This window comes from Maniola hyperantus, chromosome 11 (assembly GCF_902806685.2).
Source record: "Maniola hyperantus chromosome 11, iAphHyp1.2, whole genome shotgun sequence".
Lineage (NCBI taxonomy): Eukaryota > Metazoa > Arthropoda > Insecta > Lepidoptera > Nymphalidae > Maniola > Maniola hyperantus.
The window spans coordinates 4192516-4218036 of record NC_048546.1 but is presented as its reverse complement, the minus strand read 5'-3'; the positions used below and the strand labels follow the sequence as shown (position 1 = coordinate 4218036).

General features: G+C 37.7%; 1 protein-coding gene across 1 annotated transcript; it reads right to left on the bottom strand.

The window, feature by feature from the left end:
- Positions 1-285: 285 nt before the first annotated feature.
- LOC117986671 (uncharacterized) lies at positions 286-24395 on the bottom strand. The gene is made up of 6 exons (XM_034973545.2): positions 24074-24395; positions 10969-11129; positions 10357-10452; positions 4186-4341; positions 1736-1909; positions 286-1444 (listed from the first exon to the last, which is right to left on the bottom strand). Exons 1-6 carry the CDS (start codon positions 24324-24326, stop codon positions 1268-1270), a joined length of 1017 nt encoding a protein of 338 aa, XP_034829436.2. The 5' UTR covers positions 24327-24395; the 3' UTR covers positions 286-1267.
- Positions 24396-25521: the final 1126 nt, after the last annotated feature.

The window sequence follows — 25521 nt, the reverse complement described above, 5'->3', positions numbered from 1 at the left end:
TGCAGCATCAGGTCATCGGGTTCACTTTGTGTACCTACTTACAAAAAGTGAAGGCATCAATCAATATCACCCTTTTATGCGTCCGGGGCCCAAAATGAGCAACGTTTCGAAGAATATCCTACTAATTTATACTATTAAGAAATTCTTTTACTGATTGATTTTTAATATTTGTAATTTTTTCTACGAACACCGTGCCAGCGGGCATCTATGGCATACTAGCGAACAACAGCGTGAACAGATGAGACAGACAGACAGGGTGTATATTCTATAAATAAAAGAGTCAAATTTAAATGTAATAATAATTTAATATCACAAACATAGAATCATGTTTGCACAATTATAAATACTATTTGAACTATACAAATAATGATTAAGTCATAAATACACTGGCTCTGTACTTTACAATAATATAAATAACAGCTGCTGTATTAAAGCTAGTTTATATTTCATTGGATTTGTAACAGGAATATAAATAGTTAACAAAGAATCGAGTTAAGTAATGAAATATAATGTACAATTAAAATAATTAGCAGCCTCGACCGCACAGTCACAAAAGAAATAAAAAAATTGTCAATAATCATGAACCAGCCATATCCACATTCATCTAAACAATTTACTAATACGTCATCAACCAAGTCTGGTGGAATGGAGAATAATACTAATCTAATAATACCATAAAATACAATTGAAACTAAATTGAAGATTAATCAAGAAATAAATAAGTTAAGACCTTGACTAGGATATCGGGAAATTTCGAAAGTTTAGCTGCCTGTTAAACAATAAATAATACGTATTAAATTCGTCACTATTTACAAAAAATATATATAAAAGGAACTAATTCGCTCTAGACCAAAATGGCAATGTAATGGCAAAGATATTTTCTACTTTATCAACAGCCAAAGGTGCAAACAGTCGAGCTACCCAAGAGATTCATCGTATCGGGCGCACGAACTGAGAGCTCCGTACCAGGCAAGACTGTCCCGAGACAAAACAAAAATGCTACAATACAAAAAATTATAAATAAATACTGAAAAAAAACTATGCTAACGAAGTCCGATGTAACAGAACTTTTGATGAGTTGGTGTATTGGGACAATCTTGTCGATGCAGGCTCCAACGACGAGCGGCGTCGTTTACGTAATTACAATTAAGTCATAAATAAAAGCACCAACAAATTAAGTAGAAGACCAAAACAATTCGGGTAAACAACAACAGCCCCGCAGTCGTCCGATGAGTTTTACAGAATTTAGTTAACACAACCGATTGATTCAGTTCTTAGAGTCGACATCGTACATCTTCTGGAACACTTGTGTAAGGTACTCCAAGTAGTTGAGGGTGTCCCTGTATACGAGCAGCGCGAAGGACAGCTTGTCGCCCTGACTGATGTCTGGAACTTCTGAGTCGAGCAGTGGCAGTATTGTTAATTTTCGAGATCTCATTATTTCCTGCAAAAAAAAACAAAAAAAAAATGTTAAAATCACTAAGAAATAAGAAAGAAATTGCTATCGGTCATAATAGTAAACTAGCTGTACTAGGATTTAGGTTTTTGAAAATCCCGTGGGCACTGTTTGATTTTGTGGGATAAAAACTATAACCATGCAAAAAATCACGTCCGTTGCGACGTGATTGCAGGGTAAATTAACAAACAAACACATTTCGTATACACATAATAAATGAGTAGTGAAGTAATGTTGGTAAATCGAAAAAAAATTAAATAAACGTTACAGAATACTTACATCAAACAAACATAGAACAGCACGGACTTCATGCATGCTGGTCCTAATGTTGCCCCTCAAGCCGGCGTCTGTGAGGATGTCCCTGCTGAGTCCATCCTCGCTGATGGTGTAGAGGCCAGCCACCACCATCTTCAAACCCTTGTACATCGACGGCAATACCTCGTCAATTTTTCTCTGTGAACAAAGGCAAATAGTATTCGTAACAACGTTCTCTATGTACTGTTACATGGAATTGTGGATAGTCTACTACACAGCCTAATGCTCTCTGACGTTTTCCAAGAGTCTAGTCTTGGGTTGGCTCTATGGACTCTCTGGTGACGCTGATAATGGCGATACTTGCAAAATAATTGAGATGTTAAATAAAAGGATATTAAATAGGCTGAGTTTGTTGTGAGCTCTTCTCAGACCTGGGCGCGTTTGGAACCCTCGTAGCTTTAGTTTTAAGTACGTTTTACTAATCACCACTATATCATATCATCTTACAAATAAAAAATTTGACAATCAGTAAGCGTTAAAAAAAGTCAGACATGCCAACTAAATTTTCTTTGATGCGAGTTGTAGCTTTTGCTAGTAACTTGTTGGTCAGTAGGTGTTATGTTTGGTTTGACAGCTTTGTGGAACATGATTTTTATTCGGAATAGGTGTTCCGTAATCTAATTCAATGAAACACAATTCTTCTGTCTGTAAACGTGCAATATTATAGGGGACTTTTTATTGAATCTCAGGGTCTTTTACAATTCGCAATACCTACAGATGATAATTTACAATCCTCGTGCCTACGTCACATCGTTCCTGCATGTGTACAATGTAATATTAATAAATTTTTTAATAGTGGGTTCAAAGGGATTAAAAAACCTTTTCAAAAATTGAATTAAGTGCCAAGTTTTTATGCTGTTGTTGTTCTATAACTACTACAGTTAAGTAATATAGGAAACATTATGGTGAATTACAATTTACATCGCATATAAAAACAGCCGAACTAAGGACCATGAATACAATGTTACCATCTTAATGTTCATGTATTATAGGTACATAAATACTTATTAATTAGTTATTATTATTTGAGCTGAAAGTGTGACAGAAATTAATGTTTCTTTAGGTCTCTAAAACACACGAAGTATTCATATTGATTTAAGTATGATGATCAACAATTATATCGCCGCTCGAATCTCTGTATCAGTCAAAAATTCGTTGATTACGTTCAAATTAAACGTCCACATTGCAAAACCATTGTGTTCTCACGTAAACGACAGTCGGCTGACAACAATGAGTGCCACCGACGATGTCGATTCTTTGAAATCGATTGAAAAACTCATACGGATGCACGTTTTTGGCATCAGCGAATTCGCCGCCCTTCGATTATAAAACAATCAGATCGCTCGGTTAAGTAACCGTCATTATCTTAACGAGACAAACGTTTCAGATAACATTACTTTCCTTATACATTTTTTTTGGCGAAACAAATGTGCCTTTATTGCTGTTCTTTATTTGACTAAGGTCCAGTTGCATGAAATTCGGTTAAAGTTACATTAAGGTTACCGTTAAACTTTGACCACTAGTAAAAAGTACGGCGCACAAGGGAGTATTCATACATTCACGACAAAGGTAAAATTTTAGTCCAGAGTTAACAGCTCATTATACAAGATAAGATAAAGCCAAACATAGATCTGACCGTAGATAAACATCCTAGCTTAAGAACCTTAACCAGTGGTTCAATATGAGTACACAGCAGTGAAAAAAACATAGTTAGCCTAAATAATTGGCTACCGATAGGATGGCACTAAAAGAAGAAGAAAGAAGTTAACAAACCCTGACTTGTGCAAACCTATTTTGCTTTTAATGACAGCCAAAGTTTAACGGTAACCATAACGTAACCTTAGCTACCTGTCATGCAACTGGACCTTAGTATAGCAACTATGGACAACAATTAACAGTCAATCTGATCAATTAAATTCTATATTGGTTTTGTGCTATCTTAAAACTTGTCAAAGAGAAAGAACCAAAACAAAGAAAACTAAACGCAATTAAACAGTCCAAATTTACTGATGACAGGAAACAAAGAGTTTTTGATCCTGTTAAACTTCAATTTCTTAATATCATTCAGGGTACTTCAATTAGGTATATTAGGGCAGTATAGACACCATGCAATTTGTATTAGATAGATACGAATTTATAAACATTTTTAAATATCACTTGCAAAACAAATAAATATTTTCTTCAGTAACTGATACTTATGCCCGCGTGGACTACACAAACTTCAAGCCCCTTTTTTACCCCCTTAGGGGTTGAATTTTCAAAAATCCTTTCTTAGCGGATATTTACGATATAATCCAGATTTCAGCCCGGTCCGGTCCAGTGGTTTGAGCTGTGCGTCGATAGACCAATCAGTCAGTCTGTCAGTTAGTCAGCTTTCCTTTTATATATTTAGATGAAAGATGAATTTAGCTTACCATGACTTCATCCATATACGCCTCAGGCATAGGCTGATAAAGGACTTTTTCCTTCGGCAGTCCTTCTTCAGGGAACCAAGTAAAGTTCCGAAGCCAGTCAGAACCGCTCCAGACTGGCAAAAGTTCATCAAAACTTTGGTAACTGTGGAGTTGTGCCTGCAACAATGGAAAAAGAATATTTAGTTCCCAGTCATCATCATCATGATCAACCCATCACCGGCTCACTGAGTAGGTCACCTGTCAGAAAGAGAAAGGGCTGACCATGCTCTACCTGGCCAAGGGAGGATTAGAAGGCTTTACACACCTTTGAGAACATTGTTAAGAACTTTCAGACATGCAGGTTACATCACCATGTTTTCCTTCACTGTTAAAGCAAGTGCCGAAAAGTTAGAGGTGCGTGCCTGGGATCGAACCCCCGATCTGCCGAATAGGATGCGGGACTTAACTTACTAGACAGTTATCTTGTCACCAAACTAAGGTACAGTACGCGGCCAAATAAATAAATAAAAATATTTTTATTCGAATAAACTTTTACAAGTACTTTCAAATAGTCGGATGCTTCTACCACTGGTTCGGAATGCCTTTCCTACCGAGTGATGAACATCGGCCTTTGGAATGACATTTCTGGTTTGTAGAGCGTTGTCTCTGTCGCTCATACACATATGACGTTTTGTTGGACGCAACGACCGAGACAGTGCTCTACAAATCTGCTATTTCCTTCTAAAGATCGATGTTCATCACTTTTGGCTGCGGACTGTACGTATTGGCTAGGTTGTAATCAAGTTATTTCTAATGCTTAGTTTTATTTAAAAATGTGAACGAATTCTCGGAAACCACCTAATTAAAGAAATAAAGCTATAATAAGGATGCTAATCAAAATTGTGAAATTGATTTATCCACGGGCGCTCAAAACCATAGTGTCTGCAGTAAGTATGAATCAGCTATGTCACGCTACTGGTTCCGTTGATTTCTTTGAACGATAAAAATAGATTCACTAGTTAGTACGTAGCGTTGATTGACTTTCATGGAAAAGACGATTGAACGGGATGACATGTGTCGTTGTTTCCTCTGTTCTAGACGGTATATAAGGCTGGAAGACAGATGTAGTGGGCATCTTTGATGTGAGTGCATTTGCTGCATCTTTTTCTTCACCTTAACCATCATAAGGTAAGATTTATAAACTTATACAAACTCTATAGGTACCGGTTTTAGGGTGATATTGGATTAGGTATAGTACGCGACAGGTCGAGATGGCAACCGGAGTGGGAACGCACAGACCTCGCGTTGACACGGCGCGGGCGAGTACGAGTGACGTGCGGGTGCACGACGCGTCCCCCCACTTCATACCCCGATTGCCATTTCGACCTGTCGCGTTCTACAAATACTTTGTGCATTAATAAGTTAGCCAAAAATTCACCATAAGGAAATATTTATAAAAGTAGGTATAATACAAACTATAAGCGCATGTTTAGGGTGATTATTTGATTATTTGGTGAGCTAGGTTAAGTGTGCTGTCACATCAACACACACAAATCACACCTGATGGTAAGTGATGATGTGGCCTAAGATGGGACGCGTTTATCTATGGGATGTCTAGGTATTCACTCTTGTTTTAACTCTTGTTGTTGTAAATTCTTTAAATGGTCATAACTCTTGTCTTAAAATAGGAAGAAATTTCATACCATAATCGAGTTTCAATGATCGTGCTGCGATTTAATAGTAGCCTATTATAGCCAAGGTCATGTGAAAGATGAAACAGGAACATGAGTTCAGACGATGGCTACTACCGACATGACACGTAACAAAACCGTTTCGACATAAAAATTTGACACTATGTCCAGAACATACGTGACTACGGATATAATTAATCGAATTCAAACCTTACCAGTTTCGAAATAGGGTTGCAAAATTGTCATCAGGTTTAACAATCGAAGGCAGATGCAACCGAATTTACAGAAGTACCTAAACCGTCCCTCCCGATACGCGTTGATTTGTTTGAAATATTAGTTGCCTAACAATACAGCTAATTAAACGCTTACAAATCGTGACAAACTCCCTAAAATCGTTGTATTGTACAACTCTTATCTGAGTTATCGGCGGTTTAGCCGAAAATTTCCAAATATTGATGTGAAATCAAGTAACTTATTCATACTGATCTTTATTGGTTTGAGTCAATATATAAAACTGTAATTGCATAAAAAATTAAACATTGTGACTATAAAGTCACAATGTTTAATTTTTTATGCAATGCATGTTTATCTATATTTCCATCTCAATTTCATTTGATGGAATCAATACAGTATTTTATTCTATATTTTTTTCAAGCATCCTAAGATAAAGGCAATCAACATTAAAATCAATTAGACTTAGAAAGAACTTACTTAAATAAAACGATTAAAATATGGGTCTCTATACTTCCTAGTAGGTACTTACCTAAATTGTGTCTCAAAACACTAATAACCATTTCAGAAGTTGGTAAATCGTGAACATGTACAATCAAAATACTTAGGTAAATAATTTACCACTGATAATTTAATTTATGTAAATACTAGATTATGCATCCGACTTCATAGGCGTGGATTTAGGTTTAAAAAAATATACAGTAGAAACTTTTTGATTTTTCGCGATAAAGAGTCTATGTTCGTCTCCAGGATAAAAACTATAATTGTAACAAATTAGTTTAAAGATCATCCTTTGAACCAATGAAATAAGTAACAGACAGATTGACACACGCATTTATAATATTAGTATGGATTTAGGTAGGTATGTATAATATAGTTTTGACAATCAAATCTGTATTTTGCTTAATTATTAATTAGCGTCAGTTAATATAAGATATCCAATTGTTATCTCGAGATGGAATGTGCTGAGCACTGTAAGCTGTGGGACGTAATAACAACACACTACACAGGTGTTCGTCCGGCACATCGCGCCATATCCTAAACTTCATACACTAATGTAAAATATTAATATTCATAAGCCATTAAGACGTCCACCTCCTACTTATTCGGGAGTTCGATCCCGGGCACGCACCTCTAACTTTTTGGAGTTATGTGCGTTTTAAGCAAAATACCACTAGCTTTAATGAAGGAAAACACCGTGAGGAAACCTGTATGCCTGAGAGTTCTCCATAATGTTCTCAAAGGTCTGTGAAATCTGACAATCCGCACTTGGCCCGTGTAACGGACTATGGCCCAAGCCCTTCTCATTCTGAGAAGAGACCTGTGCTCAGTAGTGGGCCGGCGATGGGTCGAAAGCTTAAAGAAGTTTTCTTCACATTCCTTACTCTCTATTTAATTTAAAAGTTGTAGAAAATACTACCTAAGCATCTAACAGATTTGTTCACTGCTAGAGCCATACTTAGCTTTCCATAACAACTATACTACCTATCGCTAGGTAAGCATTTAGAGATCCCGTGGGTGGGCATAAGATGAGAAACTTGATGACATAGCATCCGGATACCTACGAAACATCGGAAGCTTATCAAATAAACATGCACTCACACATACGCAGTACAACATTTACGGCACACATGCTCACACGCATCCAATGCGGCAGACAGCATGTCGCCCGTGTGAACAACGATATCACACTAAGTATGTACATATTGGATGTAATGTATCTCAATGTTTATATATCGGACGACATTACGCCGCGATAAGCCTCGCAGATGGTCACGGCTCGAATCGCGTGGGGTTCAACTACTTATCGCGTTACATTTGTACTTAATAGAATGCTAAGAAAGCGGGCATTTTTTTAAACGGATATATAAACTTTTTGAGTCAAAATATTATGATGAGATAATTTTGATGCCGGCGCGGTGTAACAGGTAAAACACGAGCCTCGAGTGTTATAGCACATTCACACGGTGGCCGGTGTGGAGTCACACACTACCGGTAGGGTTCGTTGAATTTGTTATTGCGTTCTCAGTACAGCGCGGCCACTTATTTATAAGGAATGGGCTGACGACAGATATGATAGCGCGAGTAATTTGGATATTGCGCTTTATGTGTCACACGGTTTTATCCTCTAACTGATGTAGGTAGTTCCATGTCATGTCAACGACATCACTGGACGACACAACTGTGGTGTTTTTGGTTACGACACCACCGCCGACTAGTGAAATTCTTTGTTAAAATCAATTAGGTATAGTCGGCTTTGGTGCCGTTACCAAATAAAAAATTGTACTAAATGACACCACAGTGCAATGGTGTAGTGGGACACATGAGAAATTGTTTGTTTTTTTGCCGTTTTGTCGGGACGACTAATACGCGTGTAATTTTTCAAATGCGTAATTAATATGAACTCATAATCTGATAGAATCGAGTTGGTGAAGTGAAAAAGCGGCACCGAAACAAAGAGCAAGCTAAACGTCCTTGGAGCGTTAACAATGGCAGTTCATCGTGCCCGAGCTTTGTCTAAACCGCAATAAATATGATACATTAGTAACGAATGACCGACATTAAGGGGAGAGACAGAAAAAATCATCGGGCAGGTGTGTCGCGCAATATTAATGCGCAATCAGTATTCGATGCGTACGCGCACCGTCCTGTACTCCGTTCCGGCTACTGTGCGTCGATAATGTCATTTTACGACGGGGAGGCAGCAGCGAGCGGACAGGACGTCGCCGTCGTTACGACCGGCGAGCCTATTACAAATGCCACCATACCTCATACACCAACGCAACACGTCACTACGGGATGTATCGACTCGAGACCGACTCATTGTTCCATTTCCATTGACTGCTTTACACTCGATCGCTTTCAAACTTCATCAATCATCGTGGAAATGTATTTATCTGTCGTTACTTGCGTTATCCCAATTAATTAAGTTAGTAGAAGGTCATCCATAAATGATTCGAGGCGCGACAACGACACCGCATTATTGCTCGTTGATCGGGCCACCTTACTTCCGATTCGGAAATATTATATTCTAGCATCGCAATGACAGATTGTCTTATTTATGTTTCTAGTAACTCTGGATTGTTTGGTTTATCTGCATGCAAATGTGGATCTATTTTGTCGATAAGTTAACGAACGGTCGTTTAACTGCTAACAAATTATATGCTATCAAATACTTTTTAGGACATAGGTACCTACATGCTCTAAATGTATTGAACTTTGAGAGTCAGAAGACTCAGAAACTCATGATCTCTATGATATGGCGTGATATGAAAGCAGTGCGAATTTATAATTTAAAGGGAGGAAGCGTCCGACCGGACGTACAGAGGCGAAACCGACGGCGCCTGCGCCGATGCAATCTCTCTGCCACGCCATCCGACGCGATGAGAAAAAGGCGTTAAAAACGTGCACGCAAGGAATCGTTAATGGATGAAATTTCACGAGAATTTTTTTTGAACATGGATCTTTCACGTTTGTTATTAAATGTCAATTATTAATAAAAAGGCATTCCGAACCAGTGGTAGATGCATCCGACTATTCGTAAGTACTTGTATAAGTTTATTCGAATAAAAAAGATTTTTATTTATTTATTTATTTATTTATTTATTTATTTATTGGTATACAGTCCGCGCCAATTAAATAGTCGTTCTTGAAGGTAACCGCAAGACGCGTTCGCCATCTGCATTAGTGTGAGTGCTACATCTTACACAGCACAGCGTGGAACGAAACATCATAGGTCCTACGCGACTATTTACCAGCTGGGAACTATACATACAATAGTAAGCTACTCTATACACCATCATTCATAAAATATAACTGATAAAATCATATTAAGTGCTAAAGGTATGCACCGATGTCCTTAGTTCAAAGTGTTATTGGTATTGGCCGGCCGCAGTGTGCGTCCGTTCATTTAGCGCGACGCGGCGGGCATATCGATGCGGCCGCGAATACTACGATGCGATTGTCTCGTCCCTTCATTGGATCCTTCAATGAAAGCGAACGATGATAATTTTATAATAGTTTATAATAGCTGATGCCCGAGACTTCATTCGCGTGGATTTAGGTTTTTAAAAATCCCCTGGGAACTCTTTGGTTTTCCGGGATGAAAAGCCTAGCCTATACGTCACTCTGCAGATCTTTAACTACACCCATGTAAAAAATCATGCCGATCTGATGCTCCGTTGCGACGTGATTGAAGGACAAACCAATAAACCCACAAACAAGCACACTTTCGCATTTATAATAATTTGGGTTATTAAATAACACTTACAAATTTCACTTTGTGCTTTGCAGTTGACTCGTAGGCGTTTCTCGCTTGTGATGAGACTTCTTTTGCGAGTTTTGCTGTATACTGAGATGGTGCTGGCTGAAAATAAACAAAGAATCATTAAATACAATTCTGTTATTCTAGAATAGTCATAAATATCTTAAATATTTATTTGTGATGTACAGGATCTTTTTGGAATTAATTATATCTCTGGGTAAATTAACTAAACTTCATAATTTGCATGCCATGCATTTTAATTAGGCATAATAAAGGTTAGCGCAGACCGAGCGTGCCGAGTGAGGTTGAGTAGAGTTGAGATCCAAGGAGTGGTGGCAAGTAGAGTAGAGTACAGGTATAGCTGGTAGAGTTAGAGTGCACAGTTACATGGGTGAGAGTCAGCTGGCTCCTGGCACAGCGCGCCTCTGCATATCCCACACCGTCACGCGAATAGCTACCAAAGCGCTGTCATTTGCAGTGCAACAATTCCAATCATATGTCAAAGTAAAGTTGTTTAAATAAAAAAAACCACGCTTCCACGCTACTCCACTTCGTCTGTGAGCGTTGCACATAAGTTTTCTAAAGTGGTATTATAAAAATTGAACTTTAAAGACTTACATTTGAACCATAATCACATGGGTTTCCCCAGAAACTGTTCTCCTGCGATGAAGAGCGGCGTTGTCTATCCATCGTTCTTCTGTGTGGAGCTGCTGAGGACTGGGGGGAGAGGCCGCCCACGAGGAGGACCAAACACACTGCTGCGCAGACGTTGACGTATCCTGGATAAAGAATAAGTATCACAATGAGAAAACAAAAATACAGGTACCTGCAAACTCTATATTAACGACTGAATACGGATTTTATTATCTTTTATCGTCTAAATATATAAAAGGAAAAGGTGACTGACTGACTGACTGATCTATCAACGCACAGCTCAAACTAATGGACGGATCGGGCTGAAATTTGGCATGCAGATAGCTATTATAACGTAGGCATCCGCTAAGAAAGGATTTTTGAAAATTCAACCCCTAAGGGGGTGAAATAGGCATTTGAAATTTGTGTAGTCCACGCGGACGAAGTCGCGAGCATAAGCTAGTCAAAATATATTTTTTACTTTGGCATAGGCATAGGTCTCAGCGCGCGCCATTTGTGTCTCCTCCATAATAAATGGTTTCTATACTGAAGTATTCCAATAAAGCTTAGTTTAAGTTGTGGTCAAAAATCTCTACTGCTTAGGTAAGTAGGTATGCGTTGGACTCAAGTTGTTTCTGGGCATTTGTTGTAAGAACGGCTTATTCCCATCTTCCAACCTAGGTTGGAAGTTGGGAACTTTATGTGTCATCTTCATTATCTTACATATTATACATTATCTTAATTATTTTTGTTCTAGGTTGGAAGATAGGAATAAGTTAAACAAAATGACAAAAATCTGATCATATTAATATAGGTACAAAATACGCATTGATAGTTTTCCTGTAGGTATGCGGTGATAGGATAGTTACAGTTTACGTATCAGTATGTTCAGGAGCACGCATTCTTAAATAACTGAAACCCTTCAAACTCCTTCGACAACGTAAAATAAAATGCAAATATTTTATGCATATTTAGATATATTTATTATCATACAAATTATTGTATGTACTTTGTTCCCATGTATAGGTAGATTTAAGACGCTAAACCTATTTTCAGAGCTAAACATATGAAAGATCGAGTTTAAAAATTTACTTTCTGATGCATCTCGTCAATGAAAACGCTAGGTGCGCTGTTCCGTATGCGACACGCACGATGCTGTCGATTATGGTAATCGATGAACATCCGATGAATAAATACATCGCGGCCCAGAGGTGGACAGCCTTTGCTAATTGTCCGGTGAACTTGCGTGAATCACTAATGCGGCACAATTTAACGGTGGCTGGTACCGACCGGACATTGTTCCGATATCGATAATATTGCACATCTCTGAGGCACTTGTCCGCTCGCCGCCGATTAGCGAGAAACGAGTTGAGCTAAAAGCTTCTAAAACTTCATGTAGGCAAAGCTCATACACTCATACTCATACGCTTTGTGTGTGCGACACAAACGCGTAGCGACACAGACTACGTAGAGAAAAGATACATATAAACCCCTTTTATGTATCTTTTGACACCTTCGAGCGTGCTTCAAAAAATAGAGGCTGATTGCCAGGGTTGCTAAGAACTAAAAACGAGTTGAAGAGTAACGAAAAGCAAGTGTGTGTTGGGATAGTTTTGTCGCTAGAGTCATGAGCGAGTCATGAGAGATTTGACAGGCGATTACCTACTAACATCGGTCGCTGAAACATACTTATTACATTTCATTCCTGCGCAAACTGCGTGAACGATTGGTCCGCTAGGAGAGTGTCGCTGAGCGAGTTTTTGCTTTGATATCTCTTGTCGCTAAATTGTAGTGGTGAGATAGTTCTCATAGTGCACATGTACTCATCTCATGTGTGCACAGTCAGCGATTAACTAGCTATTCATATATTTATCTCTTTTACTGACACGGAATCATACATCCGTTGTAGGTAGGTAGGTAGGTACGTTTCTTGAGTGAGAAAAAAATTATGGGACCACCACGGAAACTTCTTCTGTTTATTTAAAAAAATGCAAATCGGTCCAGAAACCTCGAACAAATCGGTGTAGGTACATACATTAAAAGAAACGGGCCGAATCATCTCCTTTTTGGAGGTCGGTTAAAAAAAATAGTCGACAGTCTTCGTTTCCTCGTCGGTGGTAAGACAAGTGCCTAAGTCGATGATTTTATTTCGCTCACTCGCTCCTTGAGAGAAAATTACGATTTTTTTGCACTTATAATAACATCGACAAGTCGTGCTTTCCAGTTAACGGCGTTCAAGTTAACGACCCTATTGCGAAAGTAAGTACCATCAATTAGATAATCGACACGCATTTCGTTCTTACTCACTGCCGCTTCTTATTTACTTTTTCAGTGTTTTGACTCAATATGTGAATCATGAGTGTTAAGTATGTCTCGTATAGTCAGTGACTAATGTCACAAGACTTTACACTATTTCGTACTATCGTAGGTAGATCTTTATGTACCTACGATATTTTTATGCACGTGAGTTTGTTTACCGTAACAGCAAGAAATTTTCGTGAATTTACATTTTTGCTGAAAAAAAAACGATTTAGATAGGTAGTTTAGTTAAGTTGTTTCAATAATTTTTAAACTACACCAAAGTTTACTAAGTAGGTATTTTTTTCAACTTAATTCAAAAGTAGATATTGCATTATTCACTATATTCATAGTTCATATCAGTAGCTTATTTTCGCAAAATGTTCCTAAATAAATCTATAATTTTCTTAGATAATCCCTCTGTTTTAAAAACTGCATAAAATCCGTAAGTAGTTTCTGAGATTAGCCCAAACAAACGCGACCTCAGCGCGGTGGCGGACTTTAATTTATAATATTGAAGTAATTTTTCAAATCTGATTTTAATACATAGTTTTCTACTGAAGTAAAATTCAAATTCAATATTCGAATAATTTATTCAAAACTAGCTGACCTGGCGTACCTACTTCGTACCGCCTAACAGTCGATTATTTAATTTTTTTTAATACCTACCTACTTAAAAATTTTCACTCCGGAAGAACCATCCTCGTACTTCAAAGAATATTATAAAAAAAGAATTAGCGAAATCGGTTCAGCTGTTCTCGAGATTTGCGATCAGCAACACATTCAGCGATTCATTTTTATACCTATATATTAGTTAGATTTTAGAGTAGTAGGTAGAGAAATACAGAAAAAAATAGAGCACATAATAATGCATCTACTTATGTACCTGATACAAATTCAATCAACGATAACTAAACCGAAAATATTAGAAGTATTTAAAACTTGTTTATAAAATTTTGAAGTTCGCTTGCACACCTATTTCAAACAAGCGATGTTTAAAATTGTGTGCGTGTTTTTTCTTCTTGCCTCTCGTTAGCCAGTTTTGCGGCGATTTGTTCTTTAGCCAGCGGCCATTGTGGCGGCGGCGGTTAAATAAAAGAAAATTATAGTTATATCGTGCTTTGCCGCTTATTATTTAACTAAGCCCTGTGAACGAGCTCCGATTATCACGCCTCTCTTTCAGAAGCGAGTGAGAGAACCCAATCTGCCTTCGCGCTCTTATACGATAGGTGCTATTCGCGATTTCGATTTGAGTCTCAATATGGTGCAGGGTTTTCAGCGCACATGGATATACCCGGCGCAGGGTCTCGCGATGCATCCATAGAGCATGCGGCTCTTTCGCTTTTACTTACCTAAATATTTTAGAATTAACGACAAAGTTGTGCTTTGTATTCTTGTAAGCCCTTTCTTCCTAAAATACTTTTTACTCATCTTCCCCGCGGATCTTCAGTGGGTAGGTACCTACCGAAACGAGCCAACCCCAAAATTGCGAATGGCTTCCCAACCTTTTTAATTGCACCATTTGCACCCGAAGTTTCGATCACTGGTGAAAATGCTATAGCATAGCTATATGGGTATGTATTCCATTTTGATCGCGCGCGTATTCTAGGGCGTCAAGATATGGCACCCGGGCGCTATATGGGCTAGAGCCGGCCCTGATTGCAGCAATATAAACGTCACAAGCTAACTAGCCCCGATTTTGTTATAAATGGTATTGCTATCTAATTGATACAATAACAAGATTGTTATAGTCCAAACACAAAAGGCGACCGCAAAGGCGGAGTCGGGGCAATAACGATCATGTCAAAAGGAAGGTCCGACACACAACACGCGTTAAACACACGATCATAACATTTTATTAGTGCGCCGGTCAAAAGCAAGCAACCGCGGGACCCGCCGCCGCCGTCAAAAGTTCAACCAGAAAAAAATAACTGGTCAGCTCGTAAAAAGATGTAGAGTCACCGTGTGATACACGACCATTAATATTATTTTGATAAAGTATAAGCAGTGTAACTGTATATTTTACTTTCTGTTACCTACCTAGAGTGTGCCTGTCAAATGAAGCGGAGTGGAGCGGTGAAGAGAGGAGAGGGACGTGCAAAAACACTTGTCCCAGTGATCTTAGCTTAAACCGCTAAGGGTTAGAATCTTGAAGTTTTGTGAACAGTAGGTTCATTTTAGGACAAAGGCATTCAATCATATAGGATATTCCATGCCTGAAGGGGTTAAAATAGGGGATGAAAGTCATTTGTCATTTTCAAGTTATTTTCATGAAAATTAGTACCTATTTGGCCCTTCGTTTAAAAATGAAGAAACATATGTTACGTAAACTATTTCATTTGGATTTTTGGATATATCACCCCCTCGCTGATATTTACGAATTCCATTCGAGAAAAGCTAGGCTGGGTCAGCTAGTTGAGAGATACTATCTCGTTATTTACCAATAATATGTTTGGTTAGCTAAACCCGTCTCCACTCCGCTCTACTGCAGTTGACACGCACCCTAAGGCGGCGTGAGCCAACATTAATTTATTAATGAGAATATGGTAAGAAAATCTGAGGCTCTAATTAGGCTTTAAAATATTTGGGTATAATATGAATTACGGAGTTTCAATAGGGGCTCATTCAGGGATCTGTAATTACGAACTATAAAAAAACTATAAATGGACAATGAGGAGACTCGATCGAATTCCTTAGCCCATTGAAGAGCTGACCGAGCGACCATAAAAACCGTAGATACCTACACGTAGGTAATACACAGGTTATAAGGAGGCATAAAAAAGTAGGGACCGCGTCGGAGGTCGGCCCGACTACCCGAGAAACAAAGAATTCGTTTATTTTTTAACAGCTCGCTCGTACACAAAAGCAGGCAGCGCGGCACGAAAAACGACCCAAACGAGAGCACCTTGTTAACCTTTTTAAAAAGAAATCGCGCGTCCGCTAACTAGAATTTTGGCTCGAAAACCGGGAAAAGTGTGCACCGTTCAGCCGCGGTCGGCGCCTCCGCCGTCATTATGTAAATAATTCTGGACATAAGAGCGTCAAAATTTCGGAGCGAGGAGCATCTTCTCGGCGCGTTGCAAAATGATACACGTCAAATTACTGACCGCTAGCTGATGCATATCTGCATGGGAAATTAATATAAGCTACTTAGCCACTATAGTACCTATACCTAGTAAGTATTATTTTAAGATTGACCTAAATTGGTATGCAACTCGTTGCAACTCTATTTTTATTTTAACAATCCATTTTAATATTATTAATGCAAAAGTTTTCACGGTTCATTTGTTTAACTAATTCAGACTTTAGTAGGTACAGAAATTACATGCAACCCGGAGACGCACATAGACTTTTTAACCCGGAAAATCAAAGAATTTCCACATGATTAAAAAAACATAAATCCACGTGTTGAAGTTACTAGCTTGATTTGAGCTTGAATAAAACTACTTACCTATAAGTTGGACTTATTTATATACTAGCTGATATACCTACTAGCTTATTGTATACTAGCTGATGGCCACGACTTCGTACGCGTGGATTTTAGGTTTTTAAAAATCCCGTGGGAACTCTTTGATTTTCCGGTGTAAAAAGTAACCTATGTCACTCTCCAGGTCTTTCACTATACCAATGCAAAAAATCACGTCAATCAGTTGCTCCGTTGCGACGTCATTGAAGGACAAACTAACAAACCAACAAACAAACACACTTTCGCATTTATAGTATGGGTACTGATTTGAATCTAATGAAAACAATCTACCCCTCTCTATTTTTTATTATTAAAATAGGTTTTCAGGAATTCTTTTTATATTATTTTGCGTTGCGCATGGTTCGTTACTTTGTCATCGTTCGCGATCTCATTCAGTTTACTCTGTATAAAGTTGTACCTTACTTTCCGTAGGATAATGTAGACCTATAGATGTCCGTTATAAACGTAATGTATAATTGAAGTTTAATGAAGTTCGTCAATTTGCAAGTAACGGCAAACAATCGATGCGCTCGTAAAATTTGACTGCACATAATAAGTGAGATTATGAAGGGAACGCCTGGTTATTTTGCGGTATGTATACTTTATAAAGTGTTTTTAAATTTCACCAAGCTTGAAAGAAATTCATTCTTATTTATTAACTTTCCAATAATCATATAAAACGTACCCAATACTTAACTAAAATTAATTAGGTCAACATGAGTTACTTAACTGTAGAGAAGTAGGTAAACTGGAATTATAATAATCATCATAACTACCTATGTATTTACCTACTATTGTACCAAAACAATTTAATATTTTAAATTTCAAATTGACTGGGTGAAGCGAGGTCTCCGAATCTACGGCTGAATTTGTCCACCACTGTCCTTCTGTTAGGTATCGCCACATAACTATTGAATGAATGCTAAAAGCTAAAACATAACTACTCCAATTTCAGTGGCCTTAAGTCGAACAAAACTAAAATTATGTACCTATTTAAGTATCAAAATATGTATATACTATGTATATGAAATTACTCCGGAATATTTTCCGGGCTAACACTGGAGAACAACATTAAAGTATGAAATGTTAAGTTAGCTGAAAATCGTTTTAAAATGCAATGCGGCGGTATAGGTACCTACCATCGGAGATCGACCTCACGAAATTAGCGAAACAAGCGCAAATTTTCTTCGAATTAAATTTAATGACATAACAACTGATGTTACATAATTTTACTGATAAGTTTTGAACTGAAGATACGTGAAAATTGGTTTTGCCTCAAGGGTTATTAAGTGTTTAATTTTTTCTTTTACTAAAATAATTCAATGCACATTTGAAGGGGCATATAGATTTATTATTAACTATTTTTTTAATACAATGCAGGTATAATACCTAATCTGTGTATAGGTTAGACACCTAGCTAAATTAAAAAAACTGAAGTGTATGTCTGTTATTTTGAAATAAATGTTTTTTATTAAGCTCGTAAGTATAGGTAGATAGGTACTTATGGTCAGTGGCGTGCACAGGGTTTGAAGCCAGGGTAGGCATTAGTTAGGTAGGAACCTGTTTACTGGCAGGTCATCATGAAAAATATGCATTGAGCTGTTACAACTGGGTAAGCAGTGCATTTATGCCTCTATGACCTGCACGCCACTGCTTATGGTTATCTTGACACATTGTCAAAACCCAAACACTGATTCCATTTTTGGTTCTGTCTGTGTGTTGATTGTTGGGACTAATTTTTGGATCGACTTAACTGATTTCCACGGAAAATTTACGTAGGTACAAGCAAATACCATTAGCGGGACGAAGTTGCATCAGGCGTATAAAGTAGTAGGTAGGGCATAGGTAGGTTGATCTATAAAACGCTTGTAATGTAAGGAGCTATTTATTAATTTCAATTAGAAAAAACCGGCCAAGTGCGAGTCAGGCTCGCACACTGTGGGTTCCGTACTACAGTCGTATTTTTTCGATATTTTGCACGATAATTCAAAAACTATGATGCATAAAAATAAATAAAAATCTGTTTTAGAATGCACAGGTAAAGCCCTTTCGTATGATGCCCCACTTGATACAGTTATCTTACTTCAAATATTGAAAATACTCATTATTAGTTCATGACCACAATTTTTTTTTTGTGTGCTCTAACCCTTAATTCACGGTTTTCAGATTTTCCCCTAAAGCCAGCTAGAAGACCCACCTACCTGCCAAATTTCATGATTCTAGGTCAACGAGAAGTACCCTGTAGGTTTCTTGACAGACAGACAGAAAACAAAGTGATCCTATAAGGGTTCCGTTTTACTTTTGAGGTACGGAACCCTAAAAAGAGACAAAATCTTTCTCACTTTATAAAATTAGTATACAATTTTTTTCATTAAATGACTTTCAATTTAAATTTCTTTCCTAACAAGTTATTTAAGTAGGTAGGCAGTACCTAGGTACAATACATAGGTATAATAAAGCTTTACCGGCTTCTGTTCTACCTATTTGAAGGTGGATAGCAACAACGACCAGCTCTATATATTTCCTATGCACTAGATGTGTCATTCCAAACAAAAATCGCTCTATGTAGCTGTCAAAACTAGTATGTTGGCCATCAAGTGGTAACCAGCAGCGAGTTGCAGCATGTAAGTAACCTGTAATTTGTTCGGAATAACCCGTCTAGTACGTATAGTAAGCAGAGGTCGTTCGATGACAATAATATGATCTCTTTTTAATTTATAGAGTGAGATAATCATCATTGCAATGAACACAGTAGGTGTTTAAAATTCCTAGAGTGCATTGGACATGTCAATATCCTCTGCCAAGTCTCGCGGCATTTTTTTTCTTACCCGTTTAAAGTTATGCGCACCTATGACGTATTAATTCATGTCATTATTGTTACATAAACCTACTTTAATTACTGCTAGATAATGCCTGTGACTTCGTCCACGTGGATTTAAGTTTTTTAAAATCCCGTGGGAACTCTTTGATTTTCCGGGATAAAAAGTAGGTACCTACCCTATGTCCTTCCCCGGGGTGTAAGCTATCTCTGTACCAAACATTAAATTTTTTCAACGGATGGGCCGTGAAAAGCTAGCAGACAGACAGGCAGATAGACGGACGGACAGACTGAGTGATTAGTGATAGGCTGCTTAAAAGCGAATCGAAGAAAAACTTAATCATTCCGCAATCACGGGACAAAACCTAAGTAGGGTTTGAGATTTTTTTATTTAATAGCGGATGCAGAATGGGTTTTTTTTACAAAATCGCTCATGATGCCGCCTTATTTACTAACTAACGTGCGAATGGCAAAAAGTTAAATTCTGCACCAGGTTAAGTTGCAATCTGCATTAACTACTTCCGGGAAAAATGCTTAAAACAAAGTTGTTCATAAGTAGGTAGGTACATTTTATCCCATACTAATAACCATTTGCGTATTTTGTGCGATAGGTATAATTGTTAAATACCTAATTACTTAAGTATAATACAACAGGTACATACAAATTGCCTTTAATCTTATATTTTAAGTATAACGGTCAACCTCCATTAAAACTTGTAGCGTTAAAATTATTTTTCAATACCAATAGATTTCTTTTTGTGTAGGTACAAATCGAGCAATTATTATTTAATTATTAGGTAGGCATGTTCAAAAGGCAGTAAAATCAAGTGCCAACTTTTTGCTATATTATTAAGTTTATATCAATTAGGGCTGTTATATTGCGTTACTAATGGGTTTATTTTTGAGTGAATAATAGAATATTTTGTTTTTATGACAGTCAGATATTTTATTTAGAACTAGCTAAAAAAAATAAAAAATCCTATAATTTTATAAAAGTTTACGATATAACGCAAATAAAACATGTGACTGACGCTAGAGGTCAACGAACGTTGCGTAAGTAGGCCATTCGGAGTCAATACCGCTTAGTAGGCAGGCTTGTATAACTTAGGCTTGTGCAAAACTTGCACGCTATACATTGTGGTTTTGAAAAATACTAAATCACTAAAACTACAAAATGAGGTAAAAGGTTATTGGTATTGTATTGTGTTTAGGTAGTATAACAATAATGCGAGTTTTTGCTAGCGTTCTGGTTACATCCTGTATAGGTATAACTCTTATAGATCAATCTCCACAGGGCGGTACTATCACCGACGATAGTAGGTCGTACCCGTAGTATAAGATTTTACTTCTCACCAAACCAAATTCGAGTGTCGAAATACTTCCGCGTTACAGTAAACTGGATCTTAATAGCCTTGTTTTAAAGCTCCAGTTTGTCTACACTTCTACAGCCAGAGCTCCAAGCGGAAACATTGGGAAATTAAAATCAGTGGCATTGAATATTTGACTGCAATTCAAGGCTCTTAGGTCCATTTTACTTTGATGTTATTGTGTTTCGACTCTCGAATTCTAGCAACGTTTGGTGAGACGTAAAATCTTATACTACGGGTACAGACTCGTTGCGATTCCCTCGCCCGTGGAGATGGCGCCTAAGGTCGATAAAATTAAGAAATAGAAGAATGATTATGATTATTGAATTAAAATAACACTAAAATAATAATTAGCTGATGTTAAATGACTTGATGAGGCATACACAATCAAGGGCGATTAAGTTCAAATTTGTATGCGATCCATGACGTGCGGTCGTGTGATTTAGTTCAATTAACTGGGACTGTAATTAAAGGTCTAAAAGATCTTGCCGGATCTTACGTGGAGTGGATATTTATAACATAACGCTTAAGGGACAGAGTAGACACGATGCTTTTAGCATCAACAATCGGCATTTAATTGCTTTTCGGAAGCTCGATGCCACGATTGAATGCTCTCCTAACGAACTCCGCACACATAAAATCTCCAGTCGCAGCAATCCAATCAATTTTATTTACTACTAGCCCTCGCGATTTCATCCGCATGGACTACACAAATTTCAAACCCCTATTTTACCCCCTTACAGAAAGAATTTTTAAAAATCCTTTCTTAGCGGATGACTACGTCATAACAGTTGTCTGCATGCCAAATTTCAGCCCGATCCGTCCAGTAGTTTGAGCTGTGCGTTGATCAGTCAGTCAGTCAGTCAGCTTTAACTTTTAAATATTTAGATTTTAATACAACGATCAAACACAGACAGTCGCCAAAACGCGATGCAGCATCGAAACAATCGCTAACACGCGCAGTTTCACAACAGCGATCGAATGCAGAAAGAAAGAAAAGAGAGAAAGAAAAATGTTTATTTTGTCAATTGTGCCACACATCACGTGTTATACCGATTGGTTGGTTATCCCGGCACTTCCTCCACTTGAGCATTAAAGCCAAAGTGCCTCGAGCACAAGAAGCGCGGGAATTAACAGCCGACAAAACGCGATGCAATCGCAAAATCGGCGATCGCTGATGCTAAAACCATCGTGTCTGCTATGGCCCTAAATCATTTCATGGCCCGATGTAGAGCGGCGAGCTATACCTAGTACCTACTTATTACGAAATATCCCCCTTAAATCCGCGAATATAACTGTTCAACTCTTGAAGGATAGAAACATTTAGTCAGATATGTCATTCCGGTAACGGTATACTTGTTTAATTGCAGTTTAAGCCTAGTTAGTTAGTTCTGATCTCCGTGTTTATTGTAGACACAAGGTAGTGGGCTAAGAGCCAGCGCATGCCAGACTTTCGTTATTTTATAAAAGCCGAAAGTTTCTCTGCGTATTGACTCCAACACATGGAAGAATGATCAGCAACTAAGTATTAAGTTTGGATCATGGTGGCTTTGGAACAAAACAGGTAGGTAGGTACTAAAGGTGTAAACAATCTTACGTTAAAGTAAAGTCTAATTTTTTTTAAATAGTAGGTATCTTCGGAATAGTACCTATTAAAAATCACGTCATGCATTGCTTCCTCAGTATCGTGGCAACGGGCAACCCCCTGCCGTGACGTGATTTCTCATACTATTCCGAAGAAATAGAAAAAAATAGACTTTAAGTAAGTATATTTTGACGTAAGATTTTATACGTCTTTGTTACCTGTTGTCATAAACTTCATAGTTGCGGATCGTTTCTCCCTGTGTTGGGGACAATACGCAGAGAAACTTACAGCTTTTATAAAATAACGAAGGTCTTGCACGCACTGGCTCTCTTTCTATATAGACACTGAGTCCAGTTTTTGCGCGTAATGAAATTGTCAACGCGATTACAAGACAAGATTGTCGTTGGGTTGTGACAATGAGAGGACATGAGAATGGGTGTGTCGGGTTCGGACCGGATATTTGTTTTATAAATATTGTGTAATGCTACGAGTAGCTAAGAGTTTAAGCAGTTTAATGACGGAGATAAAAAGCTCTGTGTGACTCAATCTGTTAACTAAAATTTTATTGTTATCATAATGTATTCATAATTTTAATTAGGTAATAACAATGACATGTCGAGCTCAAGTTATATAGGTACTTAATTAATAGGTACCTACTTAAATTGAAAATATTTATATTAGGTAGGTATGCCTAACTAGATAATGCCCTCGACCTCGTCCATGTGGTTTCTTAAGAAACGCGTGGAATTTTTTCGAATGTCCGGGATAAAAAGTACCTGGCCTATAGATAGGTAGGTAGCAGGGGCGTCCATTTCATAGAGGCATTACAGCACTGCTTACCCTACCTATAATGAATCAATCATCAATGCTCATTTTCCTTTAGGCCTTGCTAGTAAATAGGTTCCTATCTAACAACTGATTACCCAGCTTATAAATCCTATGCATGCCACTGGTAGGTAGGTATGAGTCCGATATGCAAGCGTAAGGTCTGTACCAAAAAATCGGTTAAACAGATATGAGCCGTGAAAAGCTAGCAGACAGACAGACACAGACACACTTTCGGACGTAATAATAATTTTGGATAATATTATAGGGACCTAATGGATATTTGGATAGGTACTAGGTACCTGTACCTACTTATAACCTACCCTATGAATTTTCAGGTACATTTAGAAACAGCTTAATGAGGCTTATGAGCTTAATTTAGTAAAAACACACTTAAAGCTATGAAGAGCTTTTTAATTTAGACGCATTTTTTAATATTTCTATTTTTTTTGCTCCAACTAGCTAAGTAAATAACAGCTTATACCTACAGCTTCCTTTATTATGTCAAATACATATTGTGAAAATACTGCAAGTTGTGAAAATAAAAACTTTGAAAGAAAGCTTTAGTTTTAACGAAACATTGAAAGATTTATTACCTTATTGTAATAAACAATTCAAAGGAATGAAAAAAAAATATTAAGTAGAATAAAATAATTTAGAGCTTAACATTTTGACAGGAAGTTAAAATTATTGAATGGAAGCAATTATTGATTAAAGTAAGTATAGCTTACTGCTTTTTGCTGAACTGGATCTATAAGGTCGACACCGGTCCACATAATCACTATCACAGTCACTATATTGGCTATTTGATCTAGTCCTGTAACATTGAGCACAAGTCGGTGGTCTGTGCAGTATCCTGGGGTAGTCCGACCTCGGGCAGGCCTCAGGGTTGCAACAGCTTTCCCTCACGTCCATCTTGAGTCTAACTATCACAGTGCCGGCTTGTCGAAAGAGCGCGAAATCTGGGATCTTAGTGTAATCCATAACAGACGATCGCACTTGACATCCCCAAAACTGATGTCGCACGCGTCGTGTCGGTTGAGCGACTAAATGACTTGGTGTGACGGCGCGTAAGATAAAGGTTAGTCTACACCGGCCACGTGCGGATCCGAGTCGGCAGTGGGGAGCGGGGCGACGAATAGCCGGCATGGTCCTCGATTGCAGCGCCGAAGCAGCCAATGCCGATGGCGGCGAAACTTGAAGGCGGGTCCCAATCCCTCCCAGTTGAAGCAACTTTAAGTAGCCGGGGGTCTGATTTTGCGTACGTGTATACAGGGGTTGGAAATTTTCATTGAGCGAAAGTTCTGACGCGGATCTCGTTTCAGTATTATACATAGAGGTCGGATCTCGCGGGTACATAACGGTTCAAACGCAGTCCGTTTACCTTAGGTAGGTATAGCGCTTTGTTATATCGTTGAAATAATATAAACTCTGTTATCTGTCAATGCAAAAGTAGATATTTATCATAATTTAAATTACTACCTACGCGTTAGTTAATTAGACGTTTAATTTTTTCAATAATTTACTTTTTATATCTTTTAATTAATTAAGCTATATAATATTAGTAAAGTGCGCTTTTTTACTTAGATAATATTGTGATATGAGTTGAGTTCCCAAAAATACCTAGATAAAGGACTTCACTTATTTTCCAAACGATGAAATGATCCTATAACCAACCCGATTAAGTTATTGTCTAATAAACACCTCTAGTGTTTTCCTCTTGCTGCCAAGATTCCACAGCGTAATTCCTTCAGATATTCAATTTCAGTTTTCAGTTGACTCATTCAATAGCTAGTTAGGTATGTCTCGTAGTTAGTCATAAAATTCAGTTGAGTCAGTTCGCCGGATACACTATATGGCATCTTTGTTTACTTTCTCTTATGAAATGGTGCATAGCTTAGCTACAAATCATTGGTAAATTTGATCTCGTATAAAATTATTCTGACTTTATTGCTACAAGCTAGATACAAATAGGTGGTAAATAGGTTATTGATCAAATCCTGATCGATGTTTCGAACAGCACTGACGTTTCGTAGACATAGGTAGCTAAGTAGGTAGGTATGTACCTAATAGAAGGACTTTAATCAGCTTAACTTTAAGTTGCAAGATTTTTAAACTGCTGTTGTTATATTTCCCAAGAAGGTATTCTTTGAGAAGAGATAGAGTCCTATAAGAATGG